At 34.0% G+C, this 17,551-nt stretch overlaps 1 protein-coding gene across 3 annotated transcripts; it reads right to left on the reverse strand.

Annotated features, from left to right (window-relative positions):
- Window positions 1-4,126: 4,126 nt before the first annotated feature.
- CAC2 (acetyl Co-enzyme a carboxylase biotin carboxylase subunit) lies at window positions 4,127-14,010 on the reverse strand. 3 transcript variants are annotated; one of them, XM_086425586.1, is made up of 17 exons: window positions 13,857-14,010; window positions 13,670-13,732; window positions 11,820-12,145; window positions 11,081-11,222; window positions 10,511-10,609; window positions 10,216-10,272; window positions 9,796-9,867; window positions 8,528-8,617; window positions 8,364-8,423; window positions 7,624-7,809; window positions 6,781-6,873; window positions 6,612-6,693; window positions 6,132-6,238; window positions 5,619-5,694; window positions 4,873-4,919; window positions 4,703-4,765; window positions 4,127-4,402 (listed from the first exon to the last, which is right to left on the reverse strand). In XM_086425586.1, exons 2-17 carry the CDS (start codon window positions 13,715-13,717, stop codon window positions 4,346-4,348), a joined length of 1,605 nt encoding a protein of 534 aa, XP_086281712.1. In that variant the 5' UTR covers window positions 13,718-13,732; window positions 13,857-14,010; the 3' UTR covers window positions 4,127-4,345. The 3 variants fall into 3 exon arrangements, with proteins under 3 accessions (XP_086281712.1, XP_086281713.1, XP_086281711.1); XM_086425587.1 differs by having other exon boundaries at window positions 13,670-13,724; window positions 13,857-13,998; XM_086425585.1 differs by having other exon boundaries at window positions 13,941-13,963.
- Between the last annotated feature and the right edge of the window lie 3,541 nt (window positions 14,011-17,551).

Consider the following 17,551-nt stretch of genomic DNA (forward strand, 5'->3'; position numbering starts at 1 on the left):
CTGGCTAAAATTCTCTAAATATTGCATAATGCTTTTAATTCCGCACATAAAAGAGAAAAATGTGAAAAAGCCTAAATCTTGTTTCATGCCCTAAGGCTCACGTTGCAATTTTTATCAAAATGAATTTTTATTAAAGCCAACATGCATGAATACTTTCCAAATCGGCTGTACATGCATGAACGATTTTAAAATTGAGAAATATTCCTCATGCATAAATAGTTTCTGGATTTGTAGTACCATACATGAATAAATTGCTACCAAATAGGTTATCATAATGTGCACAAATAATTATCAATTTGATTCAATATTAAAATATGCATGAATAATTATGAAATCGGTTCAATATCAAAACATGTCCAGATTAATTTCCCAAAGTGGCAAGTTTCACCATATGCATAAAAATTTGAATTAATGAAGACTACGCATGTGTAAAAAAAATGAATCGGTAAAATTTATATCACTCAGTTACCAAATTGGTAAAACATGAATACATATAAACTTTCTCAATTAGTAAAAACAAACATGCATGATTGCCAAATTGGTAAAATAGATAAATCTTTCAAATCAAGAAAATTACTATCATGTAATATTGTAAAATCAGGAAATTTTGAATACACATGAACCTTCTAAATTGAAGAAAAAAAAACGATATCACAAAAATTATCAAATTGATAAAATATGGATATACGTGAATTTCTAAATTAGAAATTACCAGTCACCCTTAGTAAGATTTGAAAACTTACTAAGTTAGTAAGAAAAGTATTTTTTGTCTCTTAACATTAAAATAGCTAGCTTTGGTTTGAAAACTCTCCACATGTAGAGAATGGAAATTCCCTCTTTATTTTAACATTTAGGATGTGTTTGGAAACATGAGTTCATCGGAGTTGGAGTTGGATTCGATGGAGTTAGTTATAACTCCTCGAATAAACTCTAATGTCTGGTTTATGTAGGAGTTGTAAAAAAAAAAACTTTAACCCTTTTATTTTGCTAAGATCGACTATGACTCAACTGAGTCAATTTGGTTTCATATATATTTTGTTATATAAATAATTAAATGCAATTATTAATTTAAATATTTATTATATTAAATAGGTGTGATTTTGTGATTAAATATTTTCTTATCACTTTATTTCATTATAAATTATAACTATTTGAAGGTAAAATTCATTTAATAAACAGTGAAAGTAAGTTAAATGATTAATAAACATGATGATTGAATGAGTTCAGTTCAATTTTTGTGATGAAACAATATGTTAAGATTTAGAGTAACCCTAACCTTATTAACTTAGTAAGATTTTCAATCTTACTAAAGATTGTTGAGATCACTTTATTAAAACATCGAAAAATATGATCTGAAGCCACATAGATTTAGAGGATGAAATTCTATAAATTTTGTAGAAAAAAAAACTTATAAAAAGTTATTTTCCACCATTAAATTTTAATTTTAAATTTAGGAGTTTAGTAGCTATCTTTTTTCGAAGCAATATATCATTTGAATCTAGGCGGATATAGGGACGGATCTGTATCTGACCCGGATCCGACTAGGGTTAAGGGACATCAACTCATATTCAACCAATATTTTTCTTCGGATCTGCTCCAAGAGTTCAAACCCTCTAAATTTGGGTCACTTGAATTTCGAATAAAATTCGACTCATTTTATGATCTATTCTAATCACCTTATTTTATTAAAAAAAATTATTATTTAAATATGAATCTAGATCATGAATAATGTAAAGTGAGTTAAAAGATTTATATTAGAGCAGTCAATGGGTCGGGTTTTGGCCCGATCTAGCACGGTCCGCTATTGAGTTGGGCCAATCTAAGCCCCATTTAATAATAGGACTGGATCTGGGCTTTGAACGTAAGCCCAGTGATTAGCTTGGCCCCACTATACTATATTAAATATAATATATAATAATCTTATTATAATTTAATAATGATCCCCTTACCTTCATAATGTCTTTGAAAATGGGTTTGGCCTAACCCAACCCAACCTGCAAATGGCCCAAATGTTGGTGGAAGTGGATAGTAAGGTTATCAATGGATCGAATCAGACCTGAAACCAAAATCCATTCCAATCTGATAACTTCATGTCTGGATCGATCGTTTGGATTCCGATAAGAATCTGATCCGATCCGATAAGGCTTTGATCCGATATCTTATTGGATAGGATATGAATCAACCATGTCCCGATCTAGTAAGGACCCAATCCGATAGAATGTTAGAAAGTATATAAATTATTAGATGTGTGAAGTTGATTTAGATGTTTATATAAAATCGAATTTGTCCCGATCTAATCCTTATTGGATTGGTATCAAATCAAACCTGATCCGATCATGTCCCGATCCATTGATAGCTCTAGTGGACCGGGCTTGACTAAGGTTTTATTTACTAAGTTACGTTCGGGTTGACATTTAGATGGGTTGGGTTAGAATATGATTTTTTAGCATAAAAGGCCCAACCCATTTAAAATCCAACCCAACCCAATCCATTAATAGCCCTTGTGGGCATCAAAATTTTAAAGAGGCCCTCATAAATTTTATAAGTCAAAATAAAGTCCTTAACCTCACGGTTAGGCCCACAAGTCTAAATTGGGGATCTATTAATTGGGACGGGCTTCATATGTTTGGGTTTGGATTTTCGTAGATAAAGCCCATGATCTAAACTAAATCAAGTGATCCACATATTAAATATTGGGCCTTATACCTAAATAAATGAGTTTGGCCCAATAATGATCCATAGAATCCTTAAAACTGGATTTGGACAAATTTAGCCTTTTAAATAAATCAATTAAACCTTCTTAAGTTGAGGGTATAATTGGAAAGCTAAATTACCTTTAAGTCTATAAATACAAGAGCCTCTCTCATTGAAAGGGGATCTGGATCACTCTCTCTCAGAAGACAGAAGCTCTCCCTCTAAAGAAGAAGAAGCTCTCAAGCCCTCCTCCAGAGACAAAAGCAAGGTTCTTCAAAGATCCGGACTTCGACTAAAGAGAAGATCAAGCATAAAGCCCTTCTCTGGAATCCAAGCAACCTTCTCAGCCGATAAAGCGCGAAGCCCGAAGAGAAGAAGATCTACAGAAGATCAAGCACAAAGCAAAGCTACCGTTCAAGCAACCTTCTCAGCCGATAAAGCGCGAAGCACGGAGAGAAGAAAAGTTACATACGTCATCACTATTTTGTATTTGACTGTTAATCAGAGAAAACACTGAGATCTGTATCTACTTTTCATCAAAAATCAATAAAATCATTTGCGATCTCATTTCACAAATCTCGAGGTAGATCCGTTGAAATTTATTGTCGACAACCCTGATTTATATACTAGATGACTCAGGTGAGTCAACTCGGTTTTTGGGACTAAAGATTTTTGCCTGGAGTTGTAAATCCCACCCACATAAATGAAAGTTACAACTCCTTTAAAAATGGGAGTAGAGGACTTTCTTTTGGAGTTGCAACTCCATGAAATTGGTGAACCAATCAACCAATTAGAATTCTAAGGTGGGAGTTGTAACTCCCAACTCCCTCCAACTCCTATTTCCAAACACACCCTTATTTCTCAAGAAGCCCTTGGAGAGTCATCAAACTTTAAAAAACATGTTGGAGATGCTCTAATAACATATTTTCTTAAAATAATAAGTCAAAATAAAATCATTTACGAGGGCACTTGTGTAGTATTTATTACAAGTTAAATTAGAAAGAACGTGCAAGTTGAAAACTTGAAATAGTGAAAGTTGATATGAACTTACTTAAATAACAAGTCTTAAAACAAAAGATTAAATGGAGAAAGAATAGGAACTTATGAGATGACATCTAAAGTATCAGTTGCAATTGTTCCTCCTAAGAGCAAGATTTGGCCCAAAGTTTAAGGTTAAATTTGTTTTATACACACACACACGCGCGCGCGCGCGATCTTAGAAAAATAATTAATGCCCGAGATGGAAACTTGGAATATTTTCACTCCTTGAAAACAAATTTCTATTGTGTAGGAATTTGCAAAATTGTAAAAATTTCTAGGAATAATTTTACAAGGAAAAATTGTTTAAGCTTCCATAAAGGATCTTACAGATATTTTAAAGAAAAAAAAATTTCAAGCATCCATTTTGGCCTAAATGTTGAAAACTCATTCATAATAAATAGAAAGACCCCAAGTTCTATTAACTTATGAAAAAGCAAAGGTTTTTATTCCTACAAATTTCAATATATGGAAGAAGAGAAAAATGTAGCAATAAATTAACATGATAAACTGACACATCTCACACAGAAAACTGCGGTTAAGGTGCAAAGATCAATCCTCCAAAGATTTAGATTCATCTACGGCATGGCATGGCAGGGCACGAGATATTGGTCTAGGCAGTTGTGCTAGCAAGCTCTTTGGCAGATGTTGATAGCACAATTTGCTGCGGCTGCATACACAAAGTTACCAACAATCACATTAGTACCAATGAAATTTAAGATAGCTGAGTGCCCAAATTGATCAGATCAGACAATGACCATGGGAACTCATGTGAAATTTACAATAGAATAAAGGAGACTGAACCGAGTTTTCAAAATTAGAATATGGGGTTAGTTGGTTTCTTGAATGTGTTGCATGCATTCCAAGTCATGCTACATGGATAAAGATATTATAGATTTTATGTACGCCCTATCCGATTGCACATCTTAGGCCAAGTGTAAAGATGTTCATGAGTAGTAGTACAGCTTACCGCGGCTAACTCATGTTCGTGTTTCGGTATGAATGCAGTGTCAACCTTGCCGTTTTTGAAGTCCTGTAATTAACAAAGGTAGCAAGGATTGGGCAAGTTCAGATAGACAGTTTTAAGGAATCGCATGATTTTAGAGTCGGCCAATATGAAGAAACAGAGAGTTTTTGTACCTCGATTTCCAGTATTAGTTTATGGTATTCGATGGTTGTAGGAACTCCTGCCAAAGGAAGTAATGATCAAACAAATAGACAAATATTAAAATGGAGAACCTACAAGAAAAAATACAGTAAGAGGAATGCTCGCGATCTTTTTTTATTTTTTATTTATAGGTAAGCTGGACTTGAAGGCACGATCTCAAAGTTGCTTTGCTATGTGCCAAGCCAACTGAGCTATGGGTCTAAGTCCAATGCTCAAGATCTTGAATGTGAAGCAAATGGGTTGTGGTAGGCTCTCGAGATCGAACAAGATATTGATGCACTATGAAGCAGCAAAGAAATCACTAGTAACTATAGATTACAGTCCACACAAGCGCAGAAACATGTATATTGGTATCCAACACTGATGTGGCGTATCACACACGTGATAGTACAAATGTACTTAGATAAGTAGATAAGAATTAAATTCATCTAAACAATAGCTGAAATAAAGATACTTGAATCAACTAAAATTTGTTTAGAAAAATGTCAGCATTTGTCCCACATGTAAGACAAAGTATCCAACACGGAAAATTTGTACAAAATAAGAGTGATCTTGGTGAATGGATTATCATGCCGTCTGAGACCTAGATAGACATGGCATTAGCTTTCTACTTTTAAGTTCAAACTCAATAAAGCAATCTTGAAAAGGTTAATTTTAGCAGAAAACATGTAGCGAGTCCTCCCTCAATATGAAGTTAATTAAGGAATGAATTACTAACCTGTAATAATGGTGTCATTAAGAGCCCTTTTCATGCGCTCAATTGCCCTCTCTCTCGTAGGAGCCCAAACAATAAGCTATATCAAAGACCGGCCATAGAAGTTAAAATCACAGAATTAGCCTAGAAATTTAAGTTTTGGCAAACAGTACATTGAACACAATGACATCAGATAATCAAAGCCTTGCAACAGAAAGTACAACAAGAGCACACACACACACACATGCATGAGTACATATGTGTGTAGATAACCAGACATAACCACCGTTAAAAAATTTGTGCACAACCCCATGTAGAATAGTGTGCACACATATAACATGCATGCATAATACATACACAACAAGTGTGCATGTGTGAACATGCATGCTTACCCAAGCACGCATAAAACTACTGTGTACATAAATACACACATACATGCAGAAAGAAAAGCACAACACACATACATACATACATGCAAGTTTACAGATAAAAATTTCATACTTATAGTGCAAATGAAACAAAAAAAAATGTTAAAACCTTTGCTAGTAGAGAGTCATAGCTCGGAGGAACCACATAATCAGGATAAACATGGCTATCCATTCTCACAAATGGGCCTCCAGCTGGCAAGTATGCCGTTATCCTCCCTGTTCAAAATGAACAATAATATTAATTTTTATGAAAGACTGTGAACTATAATCCTAGTTTCATGGTTTAAAATATTGTATAGATTGAATGTTTCGGTTAATGAAAAAACCGATACGATATCGACCAAAACAAACCAATACATTCCTGAAACATTCAATGTTTCTTATCGGTCTTGGCCGATACTGATACGTATCGACCGATACATTTTGATAGTTTAAACCATTTTAAATAATTTTGAACTTTTAAAACCAATCTAATATGGAATTCGATAGAAATAAAGCGTACACTTAACACATCAGGAACAAAATCGCCAAAGAAGTGTGACGCAAAACACCCTTATCTATCTATCAACATAAATGAAAAAATATGTACCAGGCCCCGGTCGGAAGCCTTTGAAGGCATCTTCTGCATTAATACGACATTCAATGGAATGTCCTCTAAGTACAATATCTTCCTGTAGATGAAAAATAGACCAAGAATCTGAAAAGTCATGTTTTGCAATTAAGAAAAACTACGGTGTAGAATAACACTATCACATTACCTGCTTGTAACGGAGTTTCTCTCCTCTTGCCACACGGATTTGCTCCTCGATCAAATCAACGGAAGAAATCATTTCAGTCACAGGATGCTCCACCTGAGTTTTTACCAAAAAGAAAAAACATAATTTCTCACTTGTAAAATTGTCCGAAAAATAACCTATCAGAAGAAAATTTTCTGATAAATCCAAACCAAAAAACTTGAGAGCTGCTATTGGCACGCCAACATTTACCTATTATGCCCCAATTTCTTATATTATTTATCACACCCCAATTAAAGATTAAAATACACTATTCAAGCATTACAAAGGTTTGGGGCAAATTATAATTTGAACATTACAAAACATTATAACACTGTTCAAACAATTTCAATTTTCAATAGTTGTTTACAATTATGATTAGGCTCATATAAATCCTAAGCCAAAAAATAGAAATCTATCAAAAAATTACAAGTGAGCTTCTATTGGCACCCCCAACTTTTACTTAGGCCCTGCTTGGTACGAGGCAAATCATTTGCAAATGCAAATGATTTGTTGGAATCTAATTTACAGATGCTTGGTTACATGTTGAAATTTTTTTGCATTGCAAATTATTTGCATGAACCTCTTAAACCCATCACAAATTTCAGCAAATAGTTTGCAGCCCAAAAAATGCTGCAAATCATTTGTGGTGCAAAGCTTTGGCATTTGCAAATGATTTGCATGGTACCAAGCAGGGCCTTAATCTCAACCATTCACTTATTTTCTTTAATTTTAATTGGGGTGTAATAAGTAAAAGTTGTGATGCCAATAGCAGTTCTAAAAACCTTTTCTACTAAAATAACCAAACCCCAACTCTTCCTACTTTACCTGGATACGAGTGTTCATCTCCATGAAATAGAAAGTACCCCTTTCATCCAAGAGGAACTCAACAGTTCCTACACCAATGTAACCTATAGATGCTGCTGCGGCAACTGCTGCATCACCCATGGCTTTCCTCAACTCTGGGGTCAATGCAGGAGAGGGGGCTTCTTCAAGCAGCTTTTGATTCCTTCGCTGTTAAAAAAAATCATGGACAATGTAAGTTGCCACTCCAATAATCATAGGTTTAAGTACTCATTCCTATCTTGGTTAAACCAGACACCTAGCTATCCCTAACGGTGCAACTTGGTCCGGTTCAAACCGAGAACCGGACCAAACCGACAGGTTTAGGCAGGTTTGGTTTGGTTTAAAACAAGTTGTAGTGTGGTTTTGGGTTAAGAAAATAGAGAAATGGCCAATTTGGTTCGGTTCAATGTTGTATAGAACCAAACCCTTACGTAATAAATAAATTATATTAATTTCTTATGAATTATTTTGGGAGTTAGGACATTGTTTAATGACATATTTTTTATGGATTAATTAATGACTTATTTTATAGATAGGTTAATGCTTTATCATATGAAATTTTATGTATTTGTTTTATTTTTTCAATTAAAAATATGTTATTTCCAAGCTGTAGAATTGACCAGGCCAAGTTGAATCAGGTAAAAGAGTTGTTCACCATCGGGTTTAATTAGCAAAACCACTTAACAAGAGAAAATGAGGGGGTAGGGTCCATGGGACAATACCTGAATACTGCAATCACGCTCCCCAAAGTGAATAACATTATTAAACTTATCTGCAAGAACCTGTATAGCCATTTGGGTGTGTTTAGGTTAAATCACAAGCTTACACACTGAAGTCAAGTAGATATTTAAAGAAGGAAACATTAGAAATAAACAAAAGGAGTTACCTGGAACTCAATGTGCCTCGGATTTTGTATGTATTTTTCCAAATAAACTCCATCATTTCCAAATGCTGCTGCAGCTTCACTCTTAGCTTGCTGTTAAAATAAAGAAGGTGAACCGATATTACTTAATACAAATTCTTGCCAGAAATTATATACCTCGGAAAATGTAATTTATGCTCCAAATCTCAAGAATTAGAGTTTTTTAGTAGACAGGGTCGTTGCGAAATGAAGTGTATAAAGAAGGATGCAAACATGCAATCCAATGGATTACAACAATCATGATTCATAATAGAGAGGGGGGGCAGAGAAGCTACGAAAAAATGGCCTACAAAAATATATCCCCTCGAGCATGTGCAAGTATATATGCTGGGGAATTTTGGAAAGGGTCGTGCTGGAGTAACATTGAGATGTACATCGATTCTCGCATTGCTGATGTGGAGGTGCAAACATAACCATAGATGCTCTTCGCTCGTATCTTGATGAAAAGCATCTATGGTTTCGTACATACATCCACATCAGCGATGTGAGAATTGATGTACATTTTAATGTTACTTCAGCATTTTCCTTTCGGAAATAATTAAGATCGCAATCTTGCAGCATCCTACCAAACCCCATCTTCCCTTCGATAAATAAAAAATAAAAGATTTTGTTATTCTTATAATACTCAATTGGGTTGACGTTTAATCATCTAATGAGTAGGGGTAATTTGGAACCAAAAGGGGGTCATGTATTCAATCACTGAACAACAGATGGAGTGTATGTTTTCCTCCACTTCATGTGTGTTGTACCCTAGTTAAGCCCCATGCCCTTATATTCACATTTCTCCCCCTCCTCTCCAATAGATCGGTCTTTTGGAGTAGTTGGTTGGTTAACATGGTATCAGAACTCTAGGTTCACATAGGTCACAGGTTAGATTCTTTTCATGGGTGAGAGGGAGTATGTATTTTCCTCACTCTTGGGTGTGTCATACACAGTTAAGCCCCGTGACTCTCATATATTCATAGTTCTCCCCCGCTCCAACAGATTGCTCTTTTGGATTAGTTGGTTGGTTAACACTAATAAACCCCCAAAAAATACGAATGAGAAAAAAATTCAAATTTCAGTAAAACCTTTTTCTTAAACAAGTACCAAGAAAAATTAATCATCATTCAAGCCTTATTCCAAAATTCTGGGATAGATTAAAAATAGAAATAAATTAAAAGCAGAGAACCTTCAAAGTCCAGTACTGTATGAAGCTACAGACAAAGGGAACACTTAGACTGAAATCATACCTGTAATAACTTCACAAACTCATCAGGCTGCTTAGCAAGACGCATTCCACGTCCTCCACCACCAGCCGTTGCCTTCAAAGCATTAAAAAAGTATATTAAGTTTGCTGAAAGTCCAAGGTAACAAAGGTATAGTTTAAGAATGTGCCATATTACATAATATTAATAAATGAAGAGATAGATAGCACGAGATTTTTCTTCAACACGATTTGGTGTTGAAATGCACAAGTCATGAGTTAAATCATAAATTGTCACTTACAAGACAAAATACTAACTAGCCTATTTCATGCATATTTTACATAGTTTTAGTGCAATTCTATTGATCTGGATTTTAGACGCATGGTTTTAATTTATATGAGATTAACTAATACAATGAAAGTAAAACTTTATAGAACAAGTGAAGATAAAAAAAAGATGGTATACCTTGATCATCACAGGAAAACCAAGCTCATGAGCAAGCCTGATTGCTTCCTCTGTGTTCTGTAATTAAAAAAAAAATTAAGTAAAATTAAAGATTGACAAAATGATAGCAAACGTAATCTTAAAGTTTATTGGGTGGGGCACTCATATGTTAAAGTAGATCTGCTTAAAAGTCCATAACATAATAATTTGAACATCAGAAATTATTTTCTTTTCCAATAAGCAAACCATGTTTGGATAGATAAAATGAGATTAAAAAAAATGGAGCTTATGCACGGAATATTGTTCAACATGATACCTGTAACAATCCTTCACTTCCAGGAACAGTTGGAACACCGGCTCGCTTCATTGTATCCCTTGCAGTAGCTTTGTCACCCATAACACGAATGCTGTCAGGCTGTAGAACATACAATCAAACGACCTAAACCTCACCATTTTGGAGATAAGAAAAACTAAAAATTTCACACACTTCTAGGAAGAATTTAATTAAACCCTATAAACCATTACAATTTAATTAAAGCCTCTATGAGCACTGCAAAGAAAGATGGATTGCCTGCTTGAGAGTTGTGATCATTTGTCAACAGAATAGGAATATAAAATGGTAAGAGAGTTAAGGACGTATAAGGTGCAAAGGCTCTGATATCATATAGAAAGAGGAAAAGGAGAAGATAAGAAGGAAAGAGAGAGAGTCTCTCTGACTACAATGCATTATATAGGAGAGTGAGATTACATAAATGTCCTTAATGAATTGTTGGACCAACAATACGAATACCTCCAAAATGCAGTATAAATTCAAATTCTGGAAAACAAATTACTTATTATGTCCTTAACTCGCCTACAACTATCATTATGAGTTTAAAGCACTTACGTTAGGCCCAATAAAGTTGATTCCATGATCTCTGCACATCTCAACAAAAACTGCGTTCTCAGCAAGGAAGCCATAACCAGGATGCAACATGGTACATCCACGGCTGATAGCAGCAGATAAAACATTTGGAACCAACAAGTACCTGTAAGAACCACAAAGAAAAATATCAATCATACTCAAATTTCTGAACAAATAATCCATAAATTGTTTTTTTCTAATCAATAAATTTTGAGAATAAGTAAAAGTTGGGGTGTCAATAGAAACTCTATCTCTTTTTCTTTTTTTTAGATTCATATTTGTTAGATTTAGGACAGGATATTATATGGGCCAAATCCTAATTCTTTTTTTTTATTATTGATAATAGGAAATTACAAAGGAAAAAAAAAAAAAACAGGAAGGCCGAGGTGACCGACCCAAGAGAACAATTTAACTGTTGAAGTTGTTTGAATGTGTTATAACGCTTTTTAATGTTGAAGTAATAACTTGAACCGAACTTTTGTAATGTTTGAATAGTGTGTTTTAATCTTTAATTAGGGTGCGATAAATAATTTAAGATATTGGGTGTAATAAGTAAAAGTTGGCATGCCAATAGCATCTCTATAATTTATTTATTTTTAAAAGATCAGTAAAAATGCTTTCTTGCTATAAAATGTTTAGAAAAAGATAGAAAAAATGTGAATTTTATATAATCAAGGAAGATGATGAAAAAGAACGAGAAAGGAAAATTAAGGAAACTTACGATTGACTACTTGGTGCTTCACCTATGCAAACTGCCTCATCAGCAAGTTTCACATGAAGGGCATCCTTATCTATGGTTGAGTAAACTGCGACACACGGAATTCCCATCTCATGAGCAGTTCTTATCACACGAACTGCAATTTCTCCTCTATTTGCCACAAGAATCTTATCATCCCGACATGTTGCACTCAGTGCTCCCCCACGTTTTTTGAACTTTCGACTAACATGAGCAGCTTGAGCTTTCTGCCTAGGAAATATCACCCCACTTCCCACCATAAAGCTACATTGTGAGCTCCTTATTCCTCTAGCTCCCCCCGGAAATAAACCCTTGAAAAAAAAATTTAATTGAGAAATTATAATTCCATAAATCAAAAACCATCTCAGGTATTTTGAATGAAACGAGAAAAGAAAACATGTACACAAATCATAGTTGAAGCTGACATTGTCCATTATTTTATTTTATTTTATAAGTATAAATTTATTAAAGCATAATTAATAATATTGATGAAAGTAGTTTGTAGAGAATCACGAAACAAATTGATGATAATCCAGATGACAATACCAATGAACACAAAATTCTTCAATTGTTCAAAGCATTTTGAATCACCATCTTTCTCTTTTTTGGTAGATGATCTCGAGAAAAACCAAAAACTAAGATGGTTGAATTGCAAATTCCATCTAATTGGACCACAATTGCATATCTTTGAAGGGATTCGCTTTTTTTTTTCTTTGGATAATTTATAAATGGATATTTTTTCTTTATAACAATAATAATAATAACTATATAAAAATGGGTTCAATGGTGAAAAAAGAAAATCATCTAGTAGAAGACAGTTTTTTAAAACACAATTTCCTATTAAAAAGATAGAATGCATATAATTGTAACAACTTCCAATCTCAATAAAGATTGTCTGTTTTATCTATTAAAAGAAAAAAAAAAAAAAAAAGAGATCATCTGTTTTAGATAGGGGAAAAAACATCCCCTAACAACAATAAGCTCTCCCAGTATCCACAATTCCGAAATAAATATAGATCACGACAACTTGGATCAAAAAAATTCAAATAATATAAAATAAAATAAAAAAGCGAACTATTATCCATGCAATCAAATTAGTAAAACTCATGTCCATAAATCCTCAGTAAACTATAATACATGACCTAATTAGATGACTAAATGCAACCTACTTCAAATAGTGTACCACAGAAAAGCACCTTAAAATTAAATAAAAATCCAACAACATTTTTTGAACCTAATTGAAACACAGCGCCTTATAGTCCAAAATTGACAATATAACAACTTGTATATAGCATATAAATACATATAAAACTCCCCAACCATGGAACATTATCAAACTTCATCAAGATTTCTAAATTCCCGTCCAACTAATTTGTTGCTTACAAACAAAAACAATAAGGATCAGTTTTGATCTCCATTTTTGTATCATAAAGGCTTTGGTGCAATAAAAAGAAAAAGAAAGACATTTTTTTGGACACAAAAATGTGAACAAAACAGACACCTAAATCTTCCAATTAATCAAACAAGAAGAAGACCCACATCAACATACCCATAATAAATCACCATTTGGAATTGTTACATACATCTAAATCAGTTAGTACACTTCACAACTAAACAAAGAGATACATAAGTAGCATTCCCATCAAAGATCAAACTTTAAAGCTTTTCCACATACATCAAACAATACCCACTTTAATTCACCCACAAAACACAGCAGTTCAATTGCATGCTTGAATAAATCACTTTAAATCCACCAAAAAATAAAATAAAAAACCTTTCTTTTCACAACTCTTACAAATCAAACAAAAAAGAGAGCAAAAGATAGAATAACTTACAGGTACAGGAGGAGAGCAAACAGATTTGCAGAAAGTAATGGAATCCATACTCGAACTACAAGCCTAAATACATGAAATAAAACAATACCCATTTCAGTATCAGAGTATTAAGCATACCCAAGAGATTAAAATTACGAAAAATTGCAGAGAAAGAAAGATTGGATCTTATACAGAATGTGAAAACCACCTTAAAATGCAAATAAAAAAGATGGGTTTTTTCAAGAAATTTTTGAGAGAATCAGAGATGGTCTTTTGTAAAAAGGCGAAGAACCTGAAATTGAGGGGAGAGAGAGGGAGGGATCGAAGTACTTAAAAGAAGGGTCGATGTAATCGAGGAAATTTGCAGATTGAAAGCTCCGCCTGAAGAGGTTGGAAGTGGTTGAAGGGCTCGCAACGGATCGGTTCGGTACCGGATCAGTACCATACCATTACCGATCCAAAATCTTTATATTATGAACCGAATCCGATCGGATCAATAAATTGTTGAATCGAATCCAACCTGATTGAGGTTTTGCTCAATCCATAACCGATCCAATACCAACAACTTTTGTCTAAGAAATTACTTTTGGTGAAAAAAACTAGGGTTTGAAAGAATGCTCTCTATTAGAGGTACAAAGAGAGAGCATGGATACCTGGAGAGGGTCCCTTGAAGCGAGTTGTTGAAGAAAATGGATTTTGGATTAACTTCTCAATTGATAAGGATAGATTTAGATGAGTTTTCTTTTTTTAAAACGAAAAAGAGATCCTGAGGAGTGGCAATGGATCGAGTCGAGTCGCAAACCCAAACCCAACCCATTTAATAATCGTGTCAAAAACTTAAACTCAATATATCCGACCCAACCCATATATAACCTATTTAATAAAATTCTAATCTTTATTAGAAAAAATAAATTCCATTTCCACCATCAAAAATAAAATATTATTACCAAAAAAAGACTTAAAAACTCTTAAATGAAATTTAAAAACTCCATCAAAGTCGACTAGTTGGAATCAATTTCAATATTTTTGTTATAATGCACATGTAGATACATGAGGTTCAAAACTTTTCGAAGTTTTGATCTCATCTACTAGGGTTTTAGAGTTACCATCATTCAAAGAGTTTAGGTGTGAATGGGCACCATTAAATGATTTTTGAAATACTTTTAAGTTAGTAGTGACTCACTTTCAATAGTAAAAGTATTGGTCTACCTAAATAACTAGGTAAGGAAGTTCGATTGAGGGATAATAAAGGTGTTAAGCACCTTGTCCCTCTCATCATTGATGATTATCAAGATATGATCATAAGTTGAAGCTTGAAAACTTTTTTTATTATTATTATTTTGAAGATAAAGGGTCTTATGAAAGTTAAGGAAAAAAGAGCTATATTTTGTTTTGAAAAATGAACAAATTAAAATAATGAGCAATCTTCTACTAGAAACAAGTGTTTGCTGGATTTTTTTATGAGCTTGAGACTTTAATGGAAATTCACTTAGATTTCATCATTAAGAGTCTCAAACCTTCAAATCTAACTTATGTGCTCCCTTGAGAGCTTTTCTCTATTGGTTTGACCCATAGGCAATGTTCGTGAGTTGAACAAGATCGTGAAAGAGTCAAGACCTTATGCATGAGATTATCCATGTGAGGATAATATTTTTGTTGGCTCTAAAGGTTGGATATAGGTCTATAGGAATCTACACCCCTTGCTTGTAGTCCTTTTAGATACGAGTGTGTGCATGAGATAAACTTAACAAGAGAAGATTACCTCCAATAAGGGCTTACCCTCTAACTTTATTGCCATAAAGAAAGTAAAATAAAAAATAATTATTCTAGGAATTTAAAGTGCCTAGAAAATAAAGCATGTCCACTATGAAATTTCGATTGCATGGAAAGTAAATTAAAGTAGAGATTAATGCTCTCATGGAGTTTATTAAGGACGCATAGGAGGAGATTACCTCATAGAGGAATTACTCTCTCTCCTAGCCTTGAGCCTAGGAATTTAAAAAAAATTACATTGTTAAACTAGAAAGCTTGTAAGTAAAGAAAAATGCTTGAAAAACAAAGAAGGGGATAATGAGAGTGGAGGAAATTATAAGGGATTTTCTTGGTCCCACCTTGGTCTTCTTCTTAGTTTTTCTTGCTACAATGGAGTTTGAGAGAAGTTTGGGTGAATTGGAAGGCTTGAAAGCTTTGGAAAGGGAATTGGATAAAATTTTGAATCATAATTGAACTCCTCCCTTTTGCTTTTGATGGGTCTCTTATTTATATGATTTTAGGAGATTTTTGGGGATAAATTTTTCCTAAATCCTAGAACACCCAATATTCTCATTAAAACCTCAATGAAAGACATTAAATACCCTCCATCAAGATTTTCTTGATAGTCTTTTCACCTCCATGAGTCTAACCAATTATGATCATCAATGAGTAGAGGTGTAATTGCATTTAAAAGTTCTATAGAATTCTAAATGAGGAATCAAAATGTCCTAATTCATTAACTTGAAGTCAAATTTTAGAGACGCAAGCTAGATGACATGTAATTAGATACTTGGATTTTGGATACTCTAGTCAATTCACCTAGCTAGTCTTCTAACAACTTAGGGAAAGAAATGACTTTACACATAAATTCTAGAGCCTTCTAATGAGTGGGTAAAATGGTTATAGATATTAGAATTGGGTCATTTTACATTAAAAGCCAAGGAATTGATTTAGTTATTGAAAAAGGATGGAAAGGTATTTGGGTGAATTACTTTTAATGAGTCTCGACAAAATGGGGTTAATGGAGGTAATTTACCTTAAAGTAGAGATCAACAAGGACCTTAGGTCAAGTTTAGAAGACAATAGGGATTAAAAAAAGACATTTGGTAGGAGAAAATTATGAGGTTTGAGACATAGGTAAATGATGGAATTGAAGAGGGATTAATTGAGGCAAAATCCATCTTAGGAAGATTTGTGAGGTCATTTACTGACGAAGGTCTTGTGCACACATAGGCTCCCTAATTGCCCCAGTAGACTTGGCCATTTACAAGGAATGACCAGGAGAAAAATTACCTTGGATGTTCTTGAGAAATGGATAGTGCAAATTAAACCTATGCCATACAAAAGGAAAGGTTAAAACAAAAATGACTTGGCCATATGTGCCAAACGGCTAGGCAAAGCTAGGCTTAGCCATTTGTCCCATATGGCTAGACAAAACTTGAATTTTTTTTTATCATCTGTGATTGGCTTTGAGTTAATGAAGTGGGTCCTATTGATTTGATCGAAATTCTCTCGATTTATCCTCAAATGAGCTCTTGAACTTGTTCGATCAAATTGGTGTGTTTACAACACATGGAAACAATAACTTTAAAAAGCCTAAATGACACCCTAGGGAGTGGAGATCTTGAATTTGAATTCCCCCTTAGGGGCTACCCTCAAGAATTTATCCCAAAATTACTTTGTGTCCGGGGGGGGAGGGGACTACACATGACTCAAGGATTAGTCAAGTGTTGTAAGTGGAGCAGATTCTAGGACTGGCAATGGATCGATTGGGTACTAATTCAATACCAATCTACTATTGGTCCAAAATCTCATCATTATGATCCAAATCTAATCAGACCAAACAATCCCTGAACCATATAATTTTTTTCAACTCAAAACCGTGCCAATCTGAGATCAATTGAGTAAAAAAAAGCATGTTTGAATTTCCTCTCCAAAACACCCACATAAGCATAAATTGAGAGAGAGAGAAGGGTTTATTTGGAGAGAAATCGAGGTGGAGATGTGTTTTTTTGGATTTGGATATGAACCCCTATGTTCATGCTTGAGGATGTTATGGAGTGTTTTTTTTAAGAGAGGATCTTGAAGAAGATGGGTTCGGGGAGAAAACCGTGGAAGATGACGGGTTTGGAGAAGAAACCCTAGGGTTTT

This window comes from Akebia trifoliata, chromosome 15, assembly GCF_017979445.1.
Source record: "Akebia trifoliata isolate Shusen 1 chromosome 15, ASM1797944v1, whole genome shotgun sequence".
Taxonomy (NCBI): domain Eukaryota; kingdom Viridiplantae; phylum Streptophyta; class Magnoliopsida; order Ranunculales; family Lardizabalaceae; genus Akebia; species Akebia trifoliata.

Bases quoted from the DNA above. Each gene is read 5' to 3' on its own strand.
- CAC2 (XM_086425586.1), bottom strand. From the start codon at position 13,717: ATGGATTCCATTACTTTCTGCAAATCTGTTTGCTCTCCTCCTGTACCT. The intron at 9,868-10,215 runs GTATACCATCTT...AATGCTTTGAAG, and splicing joins GTTTTCCTGTGATGATCAAG to GCAACGGCTGGTGGTGGAGG. The intron at 4,766-4,872 runs GTACAAAAACTC...TGTTAATTACAG, and splicing joins AACTAATACTGGAAATCGAG to GACTTCAAAAACGGCAAGGT.